The 22,025-nt window shown below is 39.6% G+C and overlaps 1 protein-coding gene across 1 annotated transcript in view; it reads right to left on the bottom strand.

Moving 5' to 3' along the window:
- Window positions 1–16,728, bottom strand: part of ATRNL1 (attractin like 1) — a 509,295-nt gene extending 492,567 nt beyond the window's left edge. The window contains exon 1 of the mRNA XM_074158859.1: window positions 16,424–16,728. Coding sequence (XP_074014960.1) covers window positions 16,424–16,728 — 305 coding nt within the window. The remainder of the gene's footprint in view (window positions 1–16,423) is intronic.
- Window positions 16,729–22,025: the final 5,297 nt, after the last annotated feature.

Below are 22,025 nucleotides of genomic sequence, written 5' to 3'. Positions count from 1 at the left end.
ATCTTAGTAACAAAACTTTCTCTCCTTTTATCTAAAGCTATTTATGTTTCCTTCCCCTCTTCAGTCCACCTCCCCTCCCCTATTAGATTATGCAATTAAATCTATTTATGACATAACAAGCAGTTTCATTGCAACACAGCAATACGAAACAAATTCATAACTTCTCTGCAGATTTATACAGCAGTAAAAGATATAGGAAAAGAAAGCATACAATTTATTGTTAAGGCAACAAGAAAACCTCTAACACATTTTTCATAGAAATGAAATTCTCAAACTCACTAACACAGAGCACTTTTTAAATAGGGGCAATCCCTAAGTACTCATTCCAGAGCTTTCAAAAAAATCAATTTGATTACCATTTTGCAAGGGAGGTTTTTTTGATTGATTGTTTTACATTTTTTCCCCTCAAAATTCTGTGATGATCTTACATTTATTGACTGTTGAACATTTATTTGCTTTCAGATTGCTTTTTCCTAAGATTCAATATATCAGGAAGAAAAAAACCCAGACCCTAGCATCAAATACTGAGCTTTAATTCATCCAGATCATCCCACTCTTTCAGGCTCCACTTTGAAACATTCAATTACAATATAATCTGACCGTTAACGGTTCATAGTAGTTCCATACACGTAGTTTGTGTATCCAGCCAAGCAAACAGGAAAAGCTATATGAAAACCTACTTGAAAATAAACAAACTTCTCCATTTTTCAAAGAAAGTTAGCGTGTATCCATAGGAATGTTAGATAAGCAACTAAAGTTCTACGTGGAAATTACCTGAATATTATATAGACTAAAAGTTACTCTTCTAAGAAAAATAACTGAGACCAGGCAATTCACGCAGAGTCACGACTGAGTGTCAGCCATTGCAACCTGGTCTGTATGATGCTTAAAGAGGAATAATACTGTGTATGTGTAAATACACATATACAGTTGTATATGGAAAGGATATACAACCAGCATATAAAAAGCCCTGCCTCAGGCTTTTTGTCCAGAATAAAATACGGAACTACAGCTTCTTCTGCGGCACAGATGGGAAAAGGCAATGACTCTGAAAGATTGAGTGAAGTGGCATTAAGAGGACTCACAGGACTCTTGGAAAGACTTTCCTCAGTCTTTGAACTGGACAGAGCAACCCCCTCAATGGAATTCTTCAGAATGAGACCCCTTGGAGCTGAGACTCCTTCTGCTAAAAATGGCAGTTCCAGAACACAGATAGCAGGAGCCACACTATCCAAAGTGTAGATTTATATTTTAAAAAGGAAAGATGATCAAATATATTGGTCTTCACAACCTTCACTTCTTTTCACCCTTGGTTCCCCCCCTTCCTCCCCAGTGCAGAAAAACTTGAAATCTCTGGAAGGTGTTCAGTTACTACACATTTGAATCAGGAATGGCCCTCTACATACAATTAAAAGCTTTCTGGTTTAATGCTTTAGCTGCTGACACTTGTTGGTCAGATGTGTTTGTTTAGTTATCTAATGCAAAAAGCCTTTCTATTCCTACAGTCCTGCAAATTCAGTCCATCAGACACAAACAGCAGAATTCTGCTTCAGATGGTCCTGGCATCACTAAATCAGACAACTAAACACACTTTAATAACATTTTTGGACACTTACAGAAGACTGTTGCTCAATTCCTAGAACATCACGTTACATCAAGTACCAACAACAGAAAAGATCAGTTGAGAAATAAGTGTCTCCCATGACACTGATAACTTCAGATGTTCCTGACAAATACATATACCACTACTGAGTAATGCAGACACTGCTATTTTATTGCAAATAGGAGCATTAATAAAATGTTGCATTAGTTCAATGAAGCAACATAAACAGCCTTAAACAGATACAGAATCAAATATTCATATTTCATATTAGTTGTACAAAAAGCCCCACACTTATTCAAAGATTTTTTTTCTCCTACCCTTCAGCATATAACCCTACATCAAAAAACAACACTCATCCTGAATGTTTTTCCTTCTATGCTCTTTAGCATAAATTCAAAACCCAACTGCTCAAAATAATAGTAACACACCATAGTCCGGTTATTGTTTTGTTTTACAAGTGCCCATTCTGTTCCACGGTAAGATTCTAATTTCTATTCTGCATCCAAACACAGTGAAGTTCCCAGAGATTTCATAACAGCAACTGTTCTTACTTTTCTAAAGAAGCTTCTGACAAGGATAAGTTAAAGATATTTTAAGAGAGGATAGGGAATACTATTTGAACAGAACCTAGCATTTCCCTTTCTTCACATGCATAACACATGCTTAAGGAAAATGATCCCTTGGACATCTCTAACTCAAGGAAAATATTTGGAACCACGATCCTAACTAAAAGCAGACAGTGAATAATTATTTTTCCATCTGAGTGCAACACTAATGTAATTAAATCACACCTAGGTGAACTGTTTGTATAATAAAGACATTCTTAGCACAGGACAACACCTTAACAGCGTGCTTCTAAAAGTAGCAGGAAGACAAATACAGTCCCCAGCAGTTCATTAGGTGAAAAGATTATTTCACCAACTTCTTATTTTTATAATTTAAAAATCCCTTTAAAACAGACTGATTGTATCCAGCCACACACATTTCAAAAGCACGTGGCACAAAGTATCACAACCACTGACTGTCAGTGTCATTCTCCCCTATTATTTTCCTGACATTCTTTCCTTGGGAAATTTCCTTTTTCTTCATTTTGCTGTAATTTAAAAAAATGAAGACAAGCACAATAGGTAAAGTAACTCAATATTCTACAACGTAACAATGTGATGCATGCGTACATAGCAAACATTATATATATTTTTAAAAAGCGGGATAACAAAACATTTCACCACCTATACATGAAAGATGCCCTATTGTCATATACACATCATTTTAAGAGTCTGATTCTCCATTCCATTATATCAATTTCCTGAAGTTTACCATCAAATTAAAGAAGAAACCCTAAAGAAATCAATTACAAATTAAGGCTATAATTAATAAATTACAAATTAAGGCTATAGCAACTGAGAGTCAGGCCTGCAGTCTAATTGCAAGTGCAAAATTATGAACAGTCTTATTATTCCTTGTTATATAATAAGTATTAATAGAAAATAAATTTAATACTATTTTATTTCTTAAAAAAATTATTATTAAATACTTATTACTGTGGATTAATTTACTAAATGATATCTTTATATTAAATTATTCTACAACTGCCAATAAGTCCATGAATGCTTTCTGGTGGTGCATATCTTCATAAAAGTTAACCTGTCTTCAAAACCAAGAAATGCTTCCCATCCTGAGTCAATTACAATTCCAAAAATCTTATTTTGTGGATATGCTCAAATTTCACCTGTTTCTACAACACTCCTTACTTTGCACAGAGCGACCTCCTTAGAGAGAGCTTCTTTCAAATCCCGCCTCAAGCAAATACTTCTGCAAGTACGTGGAACCTCTGAACTGGGTTCATTATCTACACAGCTTCTGAAAATTACTTTCTGAAGTCTATTTCCCTCTCCCAAAACTTCAACATGATTAATTAGATGAGCAAATAGATAGTATTTCTGACAGGCAGACATCCCATGTATCCACAAGGCTATGCAATTTTCTTTTCGCTACCTGAGTGAATAACTTAGGAGTCATAAAGCACAGATGAACACAAACCCTGAAGAACTGCACAAGTGAATCTGGACTAAGTAAAATTCAACATTAGGGGGAAAACAAAACAAACAAACAAACAAAAAATCCTTCTGATACACTTAAGCACAGACAATATGCTCCAAAACACTCATACCTCTTATGAAAAAACCCACCCTTAAGATTCACAGCATCAAGCAGGCCAGATGTATGCAGCCTGTAGCCCAAGTTACCATAGAAATCTAGTACAGAGGTGCCTTGAAAGATGTTATTAACTTGTGCTGTTGAGCACATGGACAAACAGAAACATGTAATGCTACTATGTATTGACCGGAATATACAAGTTTTTCTGCACAGCAGCACCCTAACACACAAACCTGCTAACCTCAGTTCTGTAATTCCCTTCAAAGCCATGGTTTGCAGGCTCCCGGACATTTCCATCCAGATTTTTAACAGCATTTTCCATTTCCCACTTTTCTATGGAAGTGACAAGAAGATCTTTTAGACAAGAACATTTTCTTAACTACAAGGCAAGTGTATCCTACCAAGAGGAATGCAATGAGCAAAGAACAGAATTCAACCAGGATGATCAGCTGTCCTTAAAAACAGAAACCACCACAAAATAAAGACATCCTATCATTTAAACTATACCATCACAGAACATGTATACTTCATAAATACATGACATACTGAAGATGAGCTTGCATAGTTATCTTACAGGTTGACATCACCTCAGAAAGCCTCATAAATACTTCTGGTCTGTTAAAAATAAACAAACAACAAAAACAAAGCAACAAAAACAAAGCAACAAAAAAAAAAAAAAACACAAACCAACCCAAACAGAAAAAAAGAAATTGAAAGAAATAAACTACTCAAAAACATGTGAAATTTCTCAACACAGAGGAACAGCCCAAAAGTCACCATTTCTTAAAAATTTGCACATTTTAAAGCATAGGATACCTGAGAATTTCCTTCATGAATTGGTGTTATTTTATTAAAAAATAAAGCATGCCTTCAAGTAGCACCAGAATAAGTGTTATGATACGCTGAAGTCTAAGCCTGCCATGGCATAACTCTGAGAACAACAAAGGGTATTTATTTTACTAAGTTCTTGTGCCGCTATGCTCGTACTCACCAGAATTAGCCTGTGTTAGTTTTGTCATTCTCCCAGCCTTGCAGCACAATAATTTACCTCCATACCCAGTGACTTACACAAAGACAATAAGGAAACTTGTAGATTACGAAGTTAGAACATAAAACTAAAATATCACACATTGCTTTTTTGCCAAGAAATGTTGGACCAGGCGATCTTGATGCCCTTGAGGTCCCTCCCAATTTGGTATTCTATGACTGCACAGTGCTTTCCTTTATCATCACCGAAAACCAGACTAAATCTTAATTGTTCATTTAAAAATAATGAGAGAGATTAAGCATGTTCTTCATCTGCTTTCACTTTCATGAGCAGATGGAAATAAAAAGTCAAATTTATCAGAATGATAAAAAAAATAGTGACTGTTAAGAGCAACAGGTGACGCATCAAAGAACTGCTTAAGACTCTTTAAAAGGAATGTCCTTAGTAGGACCTTAAAGAACTTTAACCACAGGGGTTTTTTTAATAATAGTAAGTAAGTTCTAAGATCTTTACCAAGCATGATTTCAAAACAATCAAGACAATGCAAAGGAAAAATTCAGAGGAAGATGTTCTCAAATTCCATTTCAGTGCAACACTGAGAGCCTCCATCATTCCCAGAGAAGCTAACATACGCTGGCTCCACTTTCCAATCCAGTTGCTACTTCTAAATGCAGTCAATTTAAATTAGAAAACCCAAGTCTAACTCTAAAGGAATATTCTGCTTACTTTTAGCTGCCAGTCACCTCAGAGTTTTGTGTTAGAGAACAGATTTCTAAATGCATACAAACACCAAAAGCAGTAAATGCACTTCAAGGATGTATATGAAATTGAAAATAAAATAATCCAGCAACGTTCCTGTCAATGAACAGCTTTTGTGAACTCAATATATTAAGCTGGGGTTTGCTTGTTCCCAGTCTTCCACCACCCCCTTTAAAAACAAGATAGACCAACTACAAACAGTCCAGCTTTGACGTCCTGGCTCATTTGAATGGAGGACACCTTTCAAGATCAATTCTCTAAGTGTTCATCAACCTCTAACCTACATTGGCATTTATAGCTGCACTAACAGGGGCCCCCTTACACTCACTGAATGACATACAGTATGTGTTTGGAACAGCCAGTCTGAAATATCATCACAAAACTCCTCAGCTATGTACCCATACCTGAATAATAAGCTTCATATCTTCTTCCGTATCTGATTATGCTACATAGTAAAGGTCTCTGAGAAAACAAAGCACTTCAGGCTATATTGCGTATCTGCAGAAAAAGAACGTACAATTTGAAAACAATTCAGCCTTCCTAAAATGTGGACTAGGACAGAATTACAGAAAATTGTATAAACTCACAAGTTTCCATTTCAATTCAGTCACTTGTTACGTTACCTTAGACAACCACTCAATGACAGGTTTCCTACATGTAAAACAGCTCAAAAACTGTCTATTTTTCAAGGCCACTGTGATGACTAGCTACCTACTGCCCAAGTAAGATATCAAAGCATTATACAGATGCAGAAGTACTTCCTTGAATACAGGTAGGGGGTTTCCCCTTTCCATCCCGTGAAAACAAAAATAGTATAAACAATTTGAAAATTAAAAACTCTAGAAAAATTTTGTCATTTTGATTTTAAAAGAAACGTTCACAGATTATTCCTACAGGAATTCCTACAGAAAATACCCAGGAAAAAAACCCAAAGTTTTAAATAGAAATGTTCTGAATGTAATACTTAAATCAGCATTGGGTTTTAGAAAACATCTGCAAAAATATTTTCTAACACAGTTGTCTTAACACATTACAGCTGTGCACACAAGCGCAAATTGTATGTTTTCAAAAGCAGACATTTGTTTGTCCAGTATCTGTTGTTTTTCAAGAACACCTCCCAGCTCCTGTTCAATGTTTTAAGTTACCCTTTAGAAAAGTCTCAGTTGACTTAGGAAGCAAACAAAACAGACCTGCTGCTATAAGAGAGCTACAGAAGCGCACAGCTTAATCACAGCAGCTCTACAATACTTCCTATGAAACACACAGTTCTCTCCTCCCCTTAACTGCTTTGGTACATCTTGCATATACCACATCTATGTTTGATTATCAAGTATCCTTCAAAGTACAGTCATCCATTGGGCTTGCACACAGAGACATGAATGTGAGCTAGTTTGTGTTTGTTTTGATTTATTGTTTTGGATTTTTCTTTGTGAGAAAAACATACTTCTACATACACACACTCTTAATTTATAGATTCAAAAAAAAAGAACTATTAAAGGTGCAAATTATCCCACAGTAGGATTAATCAGCATTTCAGTTTTACTGATAAAGCCAGAACTATCAAGTATTCCTTTACACAAGTCAAAGTGTATCAAAGTTTTCTTGAGTTCTGAAAGCTGAGATGACTTATCAAGAAAATTAACCTTACCATATTTTATTCACCACTACTATCTATTACAAAAAGGAAAGTATTTTAAATTGCAGCATGACCAGTAAGACATTTTTCTTGTTAATTTAACTCTGTCCTTGGACTGGGAGCAGCAACCAATGAAGCCCAGTGGTCATCTTGTTTCACAGTGCCTCATGGTTTACTTACACCTTGAACAGAAAGCTTCTGCAAAGCTCACCAGAGTGCCTAAAGACATTACTAACCCCAGCTCTCCTCCCAGGCTTTTGACTAAAATCATTGCTTCTCACACCTTACTGCTCCAAGTGGTAATGTACGTAGCTAAAGTCTGGTCCTTTTGTGACACCTCTGATCGTTCTTCAGTCTCAGCTCCTACACCCCAATAGTTACATGACATACTCAACACGATCCACTTTCTCTTTGAAGACAAGCTGTTAGCCTTCAAGGTAATAGGGAGCAAGCAGAAAACTCAAAAGCATGGGAGCAAACATACACCTATGCATAAAACACAAGTACATATCTGTAATAAAAATCTGCATTTAAAGACTATGAATCCAGACTCACAATTCTGTAACAAAATAATGCAATCATCCTACAAATTAGGAATGTGTGGCTCTTTGATACAGGAACGTAAAAACTAATAAAGAACAGTGTAGTTCTACAAGTAGAGCAGTAACTTCAAAATACGTTAAGTACTATGGCACATCACAATATTTTGTCTGTAAGATTTAATTCAAGGTTAGGGGCCAAGTCTTTGGGGGTCTTACCTTCTGGAATAAAATCTTATCAGTGATAGCCAATGTGTAATTTTTTTCTAAGGGTTCTCTTGAGTAAGATAACAATTTATTCTTCAAATATTCTGCAATAATACAGACTGCTTCTGAGTTTTAGATCCATCTGACCTAATGAGGAAGCAATTTTACTCATTTGTTTGAGATACATGGCACAGTATGGACAACAGTACTTGATGCCATAGTACATAGTATTTATCACATTCTAGGAAGAAATGCATTCTCTAAAATTGTACCCAGTTTATTAGCTTTCCCTCATCATTACAGCCGTGGGTCATCTCAAGTCTTTAACCTTCCAGGAAGTGTTATTTCCTTTTTACAGATGAGACACTGAAGCACATAAATTATGGAAGAAATACATAAGAAAATGTAGATGCTGAGTGTCATTTTATGCGTCTGTATTCAATCTTTAAGTACTTCAACACTTGTTCTGTTGCCAGGTAATCCTAGAATATCCTGGCCTCAAAATTTCCTACCCAAATCATGGTTCTCAGGCACATGCTGCTTAAAACTTGGAAATATTCTACTGCTAGCTTGTTTCTAAAAAACATTAGCATGAACAAACAATATTTTGCCATCATATGATGGTAGTAGCACATTTCCATCCTTAGCTAAGAAATATACAATATTGATTCAAACAGATCCTGGAATCTATTTCTTCTGGATGAGTGATGTAAGCTCTAAATTTTGGGAGAGATTTTACAGTGACTTCATTTTTTGTGAAATGTGGTTGCATTAACAGAGAGTTTAAGATGTTTACCCTAGAATATTCTATAAAGCTGGTGGTTAAATATTTTTTCAGAGGTCTACAAGGTTTTTCTGTCTGCGGGAGACTTCAAAGCCAAACACAGTTCTTGCACCTTGCGAATAAACACTACGTAAGACAGTCAGTATTGAGCTCAGTTCCATCATTTCTCAATAGGGTCTTACTCCCCGTGGAGCTCTGATATCAACGCAACTCTTATATGCGCTCATTAGGCTTTTAAAAATATATACGGCAACCTATAATACTAGTTTGAAAATTCCCCCTGCTCACCCACTCCACATGAAAACATACACGTTACTTATAGTTTACTACTGCCCCTTTATTACTGTTAATCGTTGCAGTTTAATGGAGGGCCCGTGTTTTCAGGCATTATCATCATTTATTCCTCCTTATATCAACTTTGCAGCACATTTTCCAAGACTAGACAATACAATTAATAATAAATTCCATGGACACTGGCAGATAATTATTCTTCAATACTGCATGAGTTTTCTAATGCATTTTTTTATTGTCAATATAGTAATGTTTTAATGTAGGGGGTTTTGTCACCAGCACTTCAGTTACTATGTGTAAGAATATCCTAAGGATATTCCTGCAGCATCTCATATTACCTCCTACCTTTTCTGCCTACATTTTGATACAATTAAATCAATTTCTAGTGCAGCGTGACAGACTGAGCTCTCAAAAACTACTCATACTCATTTTAAAAAGATGACATGAACTATGGTAATGCCTTCCAAAATACTATCATCGTGCCTTCTTTTTAGTTAGAGGAAGTAAGAGATACACAAGTGTGAGACTATTTATTTGCCAAATTAAATTTATAACACAATAAATATTAAGTGTTATAACTGGTACCGGCATTTATGTATCCTTTACGGATAGACTTAAGCATACATTCAATACAACTGAGCTTTTTACACACCCATAGCAATGGCAACCAGCCCTTGGTGCTGTCTGAAGGCCTGAAGGGGTCATCAGCCATCTGTTCCCACACTTATTTGCTTAAGTAATGAACCACTTAGTCTGCAAACAAACTAGACTCCAGAATCCACGAGTCCTTTGCCTAACTTGCATTTCAATTCAATCCTATAGATGGCCTCAGACTTACACACAGGAAGGGGCTCCGTACACTATTAATTATCTATTGCTTTGGGGGAAAAAAGGCGCGTTTTTGAATGAGCGTAGCTCCATCCCAAACACATACATGTTTGTAGCCCCACAATTAAATACCCCTCCGGACAGGGGAGGCTGTGTTCTGTTCACAGACCAGTTTGAGAAGAGCAGGGCCACGCATCAATCACTTGGTATGAGGATGCAGCAACTCTGAGACGACTTGTGAGGCAGAAAATAATGGGCTGAGCTGCCAGCACAGCGCTAAGCGTGGAAGCATTCTCTGCAGCTGCACACAGCAGGACGCCGAGCAGCAGGGGGAGAGGTCACTCAGCTTCTACCTTTCACCAGTACAACCACTACCAAGAGCCAAGCATCTCGTTCTGGCATTCATAGCTCAAGAATGCTGGTAAAATAGGGAAGGCTGAAAACCAAGAGAGCAATCAAGGACTGAAAAACTTGGCTTATGTTGAGACTCAAGGAACATTCCTCCTCCATTCTCAGTGAGGAAAAGGCGACCATGTTTTCACCTACACAGGGAACGTAGAACTGACGTACTGAAGGCTCTGCAATGAAGGTCTGACTCATGAGAAAACAGTGCAAGTTAAAGAGACAAAAAATGAGGTAGGGTAATTCTCAATGAGGGGAATAATGCATTTGGTTTTGCTGGTTATAGAAGACACTGCGGATAACTAACCAATGGAAGAATTTTGAAAGTCTCTAGTGGGCTTCCAGTTTGCAGAAGTGCTTTCAGATGTGTACGGATGCATAAACCACGCGCTCAACTCAAACAGGAATTAATTCAGAGTTACCCTACAGCCTGCATAAGGGAAGATGTAAGAACAGGTAATCAGAGAGTTCATTTCTGGTCTTGTCTATAAAACGCCACAAAAAAGCATTCAGATGGTTTAGTGGTGGACTTGGTAGCGTTAGGTTAACAGTTGGACTCTGTGATTTTAAGGGTCTTTTCCAACCTAAGTGATTCTATATAGGAAGTATTAACAACAAAATACAATCCAACAAAAATATTTTTAAGTTTTCAAAAAGATTGCTTTCCTTTCAGAAAACAATTTTCAGTGCAGATTGTTCAGCTTGTAGGAGTACTTTAGTATGATTGTATGGCTTGTGTTTCTACATTTCAAAACAAGATTTGAATAAAAAAAATTTATTCCTTATGAATTTGAAATCTCTTTATCGTACAAACTATCATTGTATTTTAGAATTTTAATACAGAGAGAATAACTCACATTGGAAGAAATATTGTTCAGAGCATCACCACTAAAATCAATTTAAGTAAAGACCACATTTTAAAAGGATAAAAATCATAATCACTGATGTTTCTACTAGGTTAATTATATTAACATTCACATGTTGACTTATAAAAGGCAAGTTCCAGGTGTAAAATCTCATACACAATTCCACTGATGTCAATAAGAATAATTATACATGTCTTGAATCAGATACAGGCCACGCTGATGACAAAGGCAGTTTTGCAACTGATGGCCTGAGTCAGGAGTTCACCCTGTGTAACAGAAGTTGTACCAGTTTAAGGGTGATGTTGTTTCATATCAAAGGAAGGAAAACTAAGTCTGTATCACTTCCAAAAGGGACAATTTTGTTTTCCCATCTACACCTGTTCATTCCTGCTACCTCCTTTGGGTCCGCAAGAAACTTTAGCAAGTGAAGCAACATGGGGAAACTTGAGACGACTTTAAAAAAAAAAAAGCTGGCTGGGAGGAGGGGAGGTATGTTCCTGTTGATACTTTTCAACCCTCAGCAGGAATGCTAACGCTTACATAAGAAGCAGAAAGATGTAATCAAAGAGAAGTGTGAAGGATAAAGCCACCCCCTTTCACAACAGCATGAACTTCAACTGGCTGCAGTTAAAGCTAACTTTTTTCTAAAGATCATGTCATATACAACGTTATTGTTCTTTTACAATCTGCAATTTAAGGACGCTTTCCTTGCGCGAGTCACTCTGCAGACTGCAGAATTCAGTTTTACATAGAAATAGGGATTTTTGCCTGGAATAATAAAATTTGATACCCTTTTAACATTTCAGTTGTTAAGGTTCTTGTACTTGTAAATTGTTTTGCCCTTGAAGAAGACAGAATCTTTTATAGGAGCTCTAGAAATTAAGGAGAACATGCAGGAGGTAATTCAGAAGTGCAATAAGAACATCTGGAGACAAGGTTTAATAATCAAGTAGATCAATTTGCTCTTACTCTCTCCATAACAACTAGGTATCCAGGCCTAGGCAAAGCAGATTAACTGAAGTGCAGGTACTCAAAGGTGCTCACCTATTCTGTACAATCTGCTGCATTACATATGCCAGTTGGGACCCACAAGTTATCACGTAAACAATAACCACCTGAAGACACAATCTACTTTTTTAAAGACAGCATTTTAGAAGATTGGGTATTTCCAGTCATTCTGGTACTCAAAAACTAAAGAGGAAGGGCAGTTTCATGCACACCAGTGTACAAACCAGAGCTAGAGAAAGCGGTAACTTTCTGCTCCAACCTGAAGGAAACTTTTTTCTTTTAAGAAGTCATTCTGTGAGTGGCAAAACTAATGAAGCCTGTTTTCCTGTAGTGCTGCATCTCAAGATTGATTGACTTTGACATCTAAATACATAGAAGCTGTGACTGCAGCTTTTTCTGCAGTTGGACCATTCATAATGTTTGTCTCCCTGAATTCCCTGGAGTCTCATAACACAAGTGATTTGGGCAGCCTTTCCCTCTCCTTTCTGCCCAAACTCATATCATCATGAAAACTGTAACTGACAAAAAAAATTCAAAGGTATAGGATAGGGAAAGGAAGAGTGGCAGATGTAGCTTCGTTTCCTTAATAAATCAATCCATCAGAATAAAATTGGACACTGTGTTTTTACTTTTTTTTTTTTTTTTTTTTTTTTTTTTTTTTTTTTTTTTTTTTACATCTTGGGAACTGTGCTGTTTGAAGCTCCCTGCTATAAAAACAGGGCCCGCTCACCCTTTGGCTTTCTGTTCTTTCACCTGTCTCCCACAGGCAGGCAGGCAGGCAGAATTCCTTTCCCCTCTCTTTTTGTAACTAAATTTCCCTTTTTCATTTTGGTCCCAAAAGAATAATAAAAGAGTTCTGTCAGAGCCGGGGCGGGGGGGGGAAGTTTGAGAAGGAAATAATCAGAATTGCATCCATCCTGAACAGAGAGTAAAATAATTCACTGCCAGGCAGAGATGAAGCCTAAATCATTCTGAAAAGTGACTGACATGGATGTGAATGCAGTGCAGTAAGAATAACAACACTTCCATTTATATAACGAGTTACCACGTGCTTTACAATACAAGGAGCAAATACAAAAGCTGATAAATAAGAATCACAAAATAGTGCTAGAGAAACTTTTTGCTCGTTTTTCACCCCATACACCCTTCTTTCATCTACTCCATAGCAACATTTGCAAAGTAGTCTACTTACTTGTTAGTCCTCCTACAGGGAAAAGGCAAGGTTACTATAGTATTGTCAATTAATTTTGACAGCTGCTTACTAAGATTGATCAATTATTTCTGATGTCTCTCTGCTATGTTGTTATTTCTCAGTCTAGAAAAGAAATAAAACAAAGCCAAAAATACCATACATCTCTCACCAAAGAATTAATGGTCCCAAGTTACCCATAGGTAGAGTATTTCTCTTACAATAATGTTTCTGATGGTTGCTAATACAAGTCACTCATTCCCACAAGCACAAAAATAACCGTACGAAGAAAAATAAAGACCCTTTTTATTCTCAAGTGTTTTAAGCCTTCCCATAAAAATCTGTTTCCTGAAATAATCTAGTGACAGAAAACAGTGTTTACACATGTCCAATTTAGGTCATTAAAAGCTCAGTTTTAATCTTGCATAACAGAAACGCACCCAGGCACTTCAAACTGCTGAAACTTTGAAACAACGTAAATGTTTCAAATAATACACAAAGTTTCATTAACATTTGTATAGATCATATCTACAACCCATAAATTAACTGATTAATTAATGAAGTTGTAATAGCCAAACACACTTTTCAATCTTTACGTCATTCTGAAACATTCTTCATAATAATTCTTACTGACAGAAGCAACTGCTGCAAGTGTGATATACATCCAACGTAACTTGTCAAATGCAAGTATCACGGCTGCAAAAGTCCAGCCATGGCTACTTGTGTATAAAGCAGATACTCACGCTTCACTGACAAACAGAAACAATAGGCAAATGTTCCACAAAAATAAGTCAAAACATCAATTGCCACATAAGTCGGAAAGGTCTTCAATCACCCAGCCATATGGCAAACTAGCATTTATTTTCCAACTCCTCAGATGGAAATACATAGACTTGACTCATCGCTCATTCAACACCCATCTGAATTTTCAGCATTCAAAATACAACCACTCCGAGCTGCTGCTTGTATTGTAACAAACGTTAACATATTTCATGCCATCCCCAACTCACAGGACTTGAAAAGCTTTAAATCTTCAAATGTTTATTTTCATTGCAGAGTATATTTTGCTTCTAAGAATAAAGATTAAAGATGAGCTATCAAAGATACCACTGTGAAAGCATCCTTGGTAAAAAATAGGTCTCTAACATAATAGAAACAGCTTACTTCCGTGATAAAAATCATAATGCAAGCATCACTGTCATTTCTAAATCTAAGCAAGAAAGAATATAGAGGAGTTAATGAGAAATCTATCCTATTTCACCAAAACTCCTAATGGCAGATGGATTAACCACTGTGTTACTTCAGCTCCAAAGAGGTGGCCTTTCAACATTCAGGCAGAACTTCCTCTAGGTGGGGATGGATTATTAACTTTCTACCAGAAGTGAAAACGTAGCCACTGTGCCTCCTCACTTGATAAATACAACCAATGTAAAGACACATAAATGTTTTAACAGATAATGAAATACCTGTAAGGACTGGATAAAGGCTCCAGTAACCATCCAGAGAACATACTAATTCACATGAAGCTTTGAAATTTAAGAAGTGAAAACTTCCTTCAGCCCTTGCACTATTAGTGTCTGTTGCGAGTGGCATCAAGACAAAGGATACAAGTAATCTCTTTAAAGCAAGGAAATAATAGCTCTGCAAGCCTGTCTCCTGCAGATCTTCACACACAAAGAAGATTCACCTGGGCCTCCTCTCCTCACTCTCAATCCCCACGCAATTAGCCCATTGTTCCACAGCACAGAGCAGGACAAACCCCGAATCCTCAACACACACAGGCAACAAATGACCAACTTTAAAATCTTATTACCAACTTCTTACGCAGATAAGATGTATTATATTTGCCTTATATTACCTTTATAACTCAGTTATAATCTCACTGATGGAATAATCCCCCAGGTATTACCAGTGAATAATTTCTTTCTCTGCAGCCTGCACATTACTTCAGGCAACATGTCTGACTCCAGCTACTCCTTAACTTCCCAAGCTAACAAGTTACTGCATTTACGTTTTCTTTATTTAGGAATGAGTGACCTTGGATTAAATGTTTAAAAGAGATGTAAATTATACATCTTAATCTTAGAATCCAAAGAAAAAACTGAATTTAAACACAATTTAAAATAGACAATTATTGCTACTTTTAACCTACTAAAAGTACTTTTCCAAAGACAGAATTTGAATTCTCTGAGACATAGCCTCACCAATGTATTGTTATTAGCTAAATATTAAAACACTTTCCAGCTATATATGTCAATACACTTTATAAATAGAGTTCCTGCTTTTAAGGGGTGTTTCACAAGGGAATGAAATGAGATGTCCTGTCCAAGGTTATATAGCAAAATAACAGCAAACAGTATTCTTCACAGCCCGTCTTCATACCGATACCAAAGGGGGCGGGGGAAAAGTGACAGCCCTATAAATTAAGTCTTCTCTTCCACTACATATAGAAAAGCAAGTGTCAGGGTGCGCTTCCTTCTTCCTGATCAATGACTCAGTATCACATTCACTTTTAAGAACGAGAAGGTAGTTCTAGCTCCACTGACCACTCACTCTTTTGCAAAAATACGTTATTGTTTTACAATTACCATTCTCTCCTCTCCTGCAAACCTTGTCATAAGTGATGTACATTTCACTAAGTTACAGTTACGTTATCCTGAATGTGCCTGACTAATGCCCACTTAACTAAAACACTTGAAAGAAAGGGACGAAGACCAAAACGAAAAAACACTTTCACTCTCCAGAAGGAAAAAGAAGTCATTCAAACCCACTACTAATTTTTGCTCCCTGGGCAGCCCCATGAAGTGCCCATGTCATTTCCATGACAGTTCCAGAAGGGACAGCAGCGACACAGCTTTAGGCCGATTTCTCCTTGTCTCTCAGTTCCCATCAAGTGGAGCAGCCTATTTTCAGCAGTAAGTCAGCAGGTACAATTTCCCACCGGAGGACTGCGTCCTGTGCTCTTAGAAGGAGGGACCAGGAGGTGGAGGAACCTATTTCATCCTTAACTTCTGTAACATACTTCCACCACACATGAACAAAAATCATAGCAGACACAAGTGGAACCAAAAAAAAAAAAAAACACAAACCCACACCAGGCAAGTGAAAACGACAGGAAAAGGTTATAGGGAGAAGAAAAAGGAAATTGTAATAAGCAGAGACTTACTTGAACCTGCCCTGGCAATGTTGGCACTGGTCTCCCACCCAGCCCTGGTCACAGACGCAGGTGGAGTTGACACAATGACCCGAGAAGCAGGAGATTTTGTCGCAGGACTTGGACTGGGACACCTGGGCATAGAGGGCCAGGTACAAGAAGCCGTAGAAGAGCAGCCAGCTGTTCACATCCAGCAGCGAGGAGAAGCAGCAGCAGCAGGAGGAGGAGGGAAAAGGTCTCCAGACGCCCAGGGGCGCCGGGGCAGCCCCCGCTCTCCGGGGGCCGCTGCCCAGCTCCATCTTCCCGGCGGGGGCCATGGGCCGAGGCGCGGCCGGCGGCGGGCAGCGATGGCAGCGCCGCCCGCGCACCCCGGGCAGGGGCAGCTTCCCCTGAGGAGAAATAATCCAGCCAGGGAGATTCAAACCCCCCGCTTCCTCCTCGCCTTCCTCTCCTCCCTCCCGACCCCGGCGCTGCCTCCTCCGGCCCCTTCAGCCCTCCGCGCCCCCTCACTCCCGAGGGGAAGCCCGGCAGCCCTCAGCCATCCGCCCCTTCTCTTCGCCGTCCTCCTCAGGGCTCATCGCTCCCGTCTTCTTCCATGGAGGAGGAGGAGGAGGAGGAGGACTGCCTCTTGACCTTGTGTTTTCTCCTCGCCAGAGATGCCCCCCACCGGCGTGCACACACACTACCCTCGGTCATGTAGCCCCCCGACTCCCCCCCCTTCTCCTTTGTAGTCCCTCTGCCCGCGGCACACAGGCGGGCGGCGGCGAGGAGGAGCGCGGGGAGGCGGGGGCCGCCGCCGTCCTCTCGCCAGTCAGTCAGCTGGGAAGTGAGGGCGGCCGGGCCCCGGAGCCGCTACGGCACCCTGCACCCGCGGCGGCGGAGCGGGGGGGGGGGGTGACGGGGGAGGGCGCTCGGCAAGGGCTGAGGGCTCTTATCCTTTATCCGTTATTCGCCCTGTAGGGAAGGGGGGCGGGCGGGAGAGGAGGGCTAACAGCCCCTCCGCGTCCCAGCTGACAGCTTCCAAGCAGCCATTTTTAAAGGCTAATTGTCATCGCCTTCCTCAGAGCTGCCTGCTCGCTCGAACGCCCCCCGCCCCTCGGTCCGTTTGGATCCGTCCCTCCGCCCGTCCCTCAGCAGCGGAGGGAGGAGGACCCGGCTCGGCCCGCCGAGGGGTTGGGGAGGGGGGGACCGCCCTCCCCTCCGTCCGGCGCGGGGAGGGTGCAGCCCGGGGAACGGCGCACCGGCAGCTCCCGATCGCCTCTCCTGCCCCTTCCCCTGCGCCCGGCGGCGGCGACCGGCGCTTCCACAGGCACCTCTCTCGCCCGCGCTGAAAACAAAAAGGCGGGGGGAGATGACACGGCCCCGGGCCCGCTGCAGACAGGCCACCCGCCCGCACCTCACGGCCGCGCGGGAGGGGAGGGAAGGCGGGGAGGGGTAGCCGGGGCCGGGCCCCGGTCAGCGGGGAGAGCCGCCGGCGGCGCTGGTGGCTCCCGGCCCGCCACCTTGATCCTTCTCCTCAAGGGGGCATTTACCTCAGGTGCCCACGCTCACCTCAGGTCCTGCAAAGTTGAGGCGGTTTTCTGTGAACTCCTGCGGGTTAGTACTGGAAGAGGTGTCCCAGCGTGTGCTGAAATCCTCACCTTCTGAAGATTTACTCTGTCTTCTCATTTTACAGTTCAAATAACCTTGCACTTACGGCCTGATGAGCGGTAACAAAAGTTCCCACCTTTGAAAACAGAGCAGTACGAAAGTAATTGTTGTAATAAAGTTGCCTAAAATGTCTTTTTTTTCCTGCAAAATGTGCCATACGCATCCCTCCTTCTTCAACTTCGCCACAGCCTGTTTTCATTTTACAGCTCTTTTACAAGAAAAAAATAATGAGCCTTGCTGTCAAGCAAAGAAGAAAATAACAGCAATCAAACCCTTTGAAACTTTCTTCTAAGGCTGAAATTGGGAATTTATGCCATGATGTCTCTATTCCAAGCAGATAAAGAAAAGGTATTTAATCTCCTGGTACTATCTCAAAACAGATAGGTCCAGTGTGACCCATTAGAGTCTGAAATCAGATCCAAATCGTCCCTTCTGCAGGTCTTACCCTTGGAGTGTGGAGGAGTTGTTTGGGGATTTAGTTTAGCCTGTTTCCCAAGGCATACCATTACACCCTCACCTGAATTTCCAAAAAACCAAGGTACATCAGTACTACAGTACGGAGCACAATAACATCCAGCAGTATCTGTTTGTGTGATACAAGAGTCCAACCAAGATCAGAATGTCAGAGCTAAGCACAACACAGACACCACAGAGAAACAGCCTGTGCCTCAAGGAGTTTACAGTCGTGACGGAGGGAATACCTGGAAGGGTGTGGGGAAAACAGAGGTGAAAAGTGATTTGCCCAGTTTAATTCCAGAGGGTGTCAATGCTCACAAGCCGCTCTCAGTCCAAGACTCTGTACATTGTCCTCCTAACGGAGCTGAGATAGATCATTCCATTGTTCTAGATCAGACACATTTCTTCGCTCTTAGACCTCTCTTTGTGTGTGTTTTGTAATGAATTGGTGAGTTCATGCAAAGAGAGGAAATGGAAATTGTGTTGCTGCTTTATATTTTATGTAAAAAGCTGAGGGTGAAGCCTTTGTCAAACAGTCTGCTAATTGTACAATATTCCATGTGATTAAAGCTGCTGAACAACTGTCCTCTGTTAAATAACATTATGAGACCAGAAACGCAGGAGATTATAGTCCAAGACACAAAGTCAGTTCAAGACTAATCCAGAAGACTATAAGCAATACTTTAGCTTACCATGGCAGGGAGATACATTCCTCCTCCACTTTCTCAAATTCTTTATACCAACCCAAAAAGTTCTAAAGCCAGCACCATCTTTTTCTCAGACTGAAGGAAGATTTTGCTTCAGATCTACAGAAGTCAGCCAAATTTTTGAAATTAACATTCACAGCAAAACTAAGCTCTTAACGATCCTTTACCAGGCAAGAGATCTATTTAAAAGCACAATGATCAGTGTGCATTTGTTCATTAAATGCCAACTTTCTTCTTCAGTAATGAATGGAAACAAAAAAAAATAAAAACAAGAAAGAAAAGAAAAGAGAAATATAAATTACGTTGGGGAAGCTTAAACAGCTTTTTAGATAATTCTGCAAAGCTGGAGGAAAAAGCACAAATACGCCATCAGAAAAGGACTAGGATGATTATAAGATGTGCAGAGAATACTATGACAGTACTTTATTGCCTAAACAATCATAACTAAAAATGTAAACCCAACTATAAAAGTTTCTATATTTAAAAGAGCAAGGAGGAAACACTGGATGGCTATCTCCTGGCTAAACGTAACAAGCTACGAAAATGAAGGAATGCAAACCTTTTGGCTGCTGTGTGTCACATCAATGCAGTAGACATTTCATAACCTGAGGAAATGAAGGATGTGCAAATGCCAATATTGGTTCTTTTCTGTGCTGATTTGATGGGATTTTTTTTGGTGTCAGATGAAGTTAACAGATCTGGCTGAGAGAAGTCAGATCTGTCAATCCTTTCATCGCTACATGCATATCTGTAAGTTCCACTTCTCTTGGAAGTGTAACATTTTACACCTTTCATCCTTCTGGTTCTTGACACAGAAATCACTTACACTTTTGAAGGACTAATGTACTAAAATGTCTCGGGTAGAATTTACAACTTAAAAGCTTTTGAATAACTTAAGAAAAGTTTTAAGTTACTGAATAAAAGCAGATAATGAGATTACAGACTAGTGATGTAGGTTATGTGAACAGAACCTTTCAAGGAAATATTCGTTGTAGTCAGAAAGCAAAATAAAAAGAGCAAGTATAAGGTAGAAAAATACTTTTATGTTTGCTGTTGCGGGGCAGGGTGGAGTGGATAAAGGGAAACAGCCCTTCGAACACAAACTTATTCAGTTGTTCAGGACTTCTGCAAGGCCCTGAGGACAAGAATACAGCAGAACCCGCCCTCTCCCCCAAACACACATCCCACACACACACTCATACACCCCCATCCCTGCTCTGCTGCCCGTTTCCTACAGGCTGATACCACTCAAACCTTGCTGTGGACATCCTCCCTGAAGGATGCTTAGTCCTGTTGAAGGGTATCTAGTGCAGCCGTATTTTTGCAGTGATGTTGAGAAGGACGATATAACCGGCTGAAGAGGGAGGAAAAAAAAGACTACCGTTGCGGTTGACCTCTTTGCAAGGATATTAAGAGAAACAAATGTTTTCTATGCCCTTTCCCTTCTCCTTGGGACAGACATTATTAGACTCATTAAGTAAAAGGGGCCAAGCTCTGCCCTGCTTCTGGGCAGGGATATATAGATCTGAGTTGCCCTTATGACATATTGGTAAAAGTAGCATGTAGGTTGCCGCAGCGGAGGTAATAGCTGCAGAGCTGTTTGATACAGTTTTGAGAGCTCTTTCTAGCTGAACACATCAGAGCAACGTACAGGCTTTACGGTGTGCAGCGTACAGGCTTCTTACTGAACCTTACGAGTACAACTTCAGTGCAGGCCTTCCCTTGTCTTTCCAAATATGCACACAACGCTTTGGATGCAGGACAACATACGGCTTTTTTCCTAAATCCCATGTTAATCTTTCACTGAGTGACACAGTCACCTGAGCCATTCCATATAACCCGTTCTGATATTATGAAAGCCATCAGTCTCTTCCATGAGGTAAAACAAATTTATTCCCACTCAGCAGATTCTGGTGCTTACAGAATAATGCAGATTCCAATTTTCTGTTCATATTTGTCTTATCCGGTAAGTCAACTCTTGGGAGGCATCAATTTTATAAGATTTAAAATATAAGCCTTCCCTTTCCTACTCTTTTTCTTTTTTTTTTTTTTTTAAATTAGAAAGAAATAAAGCTCACAGAAGATTCACTGGCACCCTTCTAAAATGAAACCTTGATAGAAAAATCTTACCTTTCTTCACACCCCTGCATGTACTTTGCTACACCAGTGCCACATTTGTTACCATAATCTCCAATAAGCATTGGCGAGCAAACTGCCGTACAATAAAGGCTGTAAATGCTGTAGGAAGCGTAGCAAACTCAGGAAGAACTACAAAACAAAAGAAGGGAAAAATAATGTTTCTGTTACTTTATGAAAAGCCAGTAGCTGGAGACGAAAATGTGAGGGTAAGTTCTATATTTTTTTATGCATGTGCATAAGCCAAGGTGTAAAATCTATTCTACAAAGAAAGAGTCAGACTTTTACTGAAATGTTTGTTTCTTTGCAGAATTTTTTCATTAGAGAAAAAACTAATTACATTTTTACATACTTATTTTAAAATTGTGGACTTTGGATGAAGAATAATAGGGTAAATGACAAAATGGCTTCGTGTCCATTTAAAGATTAAAGAGGCTTCAGAAAAACAGAGAAACCAGACAAAACCAAGTCCTATCAGCGCTGCCAGTGACATTGTCATTATTTGAAACACCTGTCTGCTGCCAAATAAAAGTCTACTGAACTAGGAAATAAAGTCATATTATGGTTTTATATACTTTCTGTACAGATGCTAAAAGTTAAATAGCCAAGCTATACCTGATAGCCTTTCCATCTATGACTGAACGAGTCTGCTGACGTTGATCTCG

Source organism: Numenius arquata, chromosome 15 (genome assembly GCF_964106895.1).
Source record: "Numenius arquata chromosome 15, bNumArq3.hap1.1, whole genome shotgun sequence".
Classification (NCBI taxonomy): domain Eukaryota; kingdom Metazoa; phylum Chordata; class Aves; order Charadriiformes; family Scolopacidae; genus Numenius; species Numenius arquata.
The sequence above is the reverse complement of the archived record's forward strand: the minus strand, read 5'-3'. Positions and strand labels throughout refer to the sequence as shown.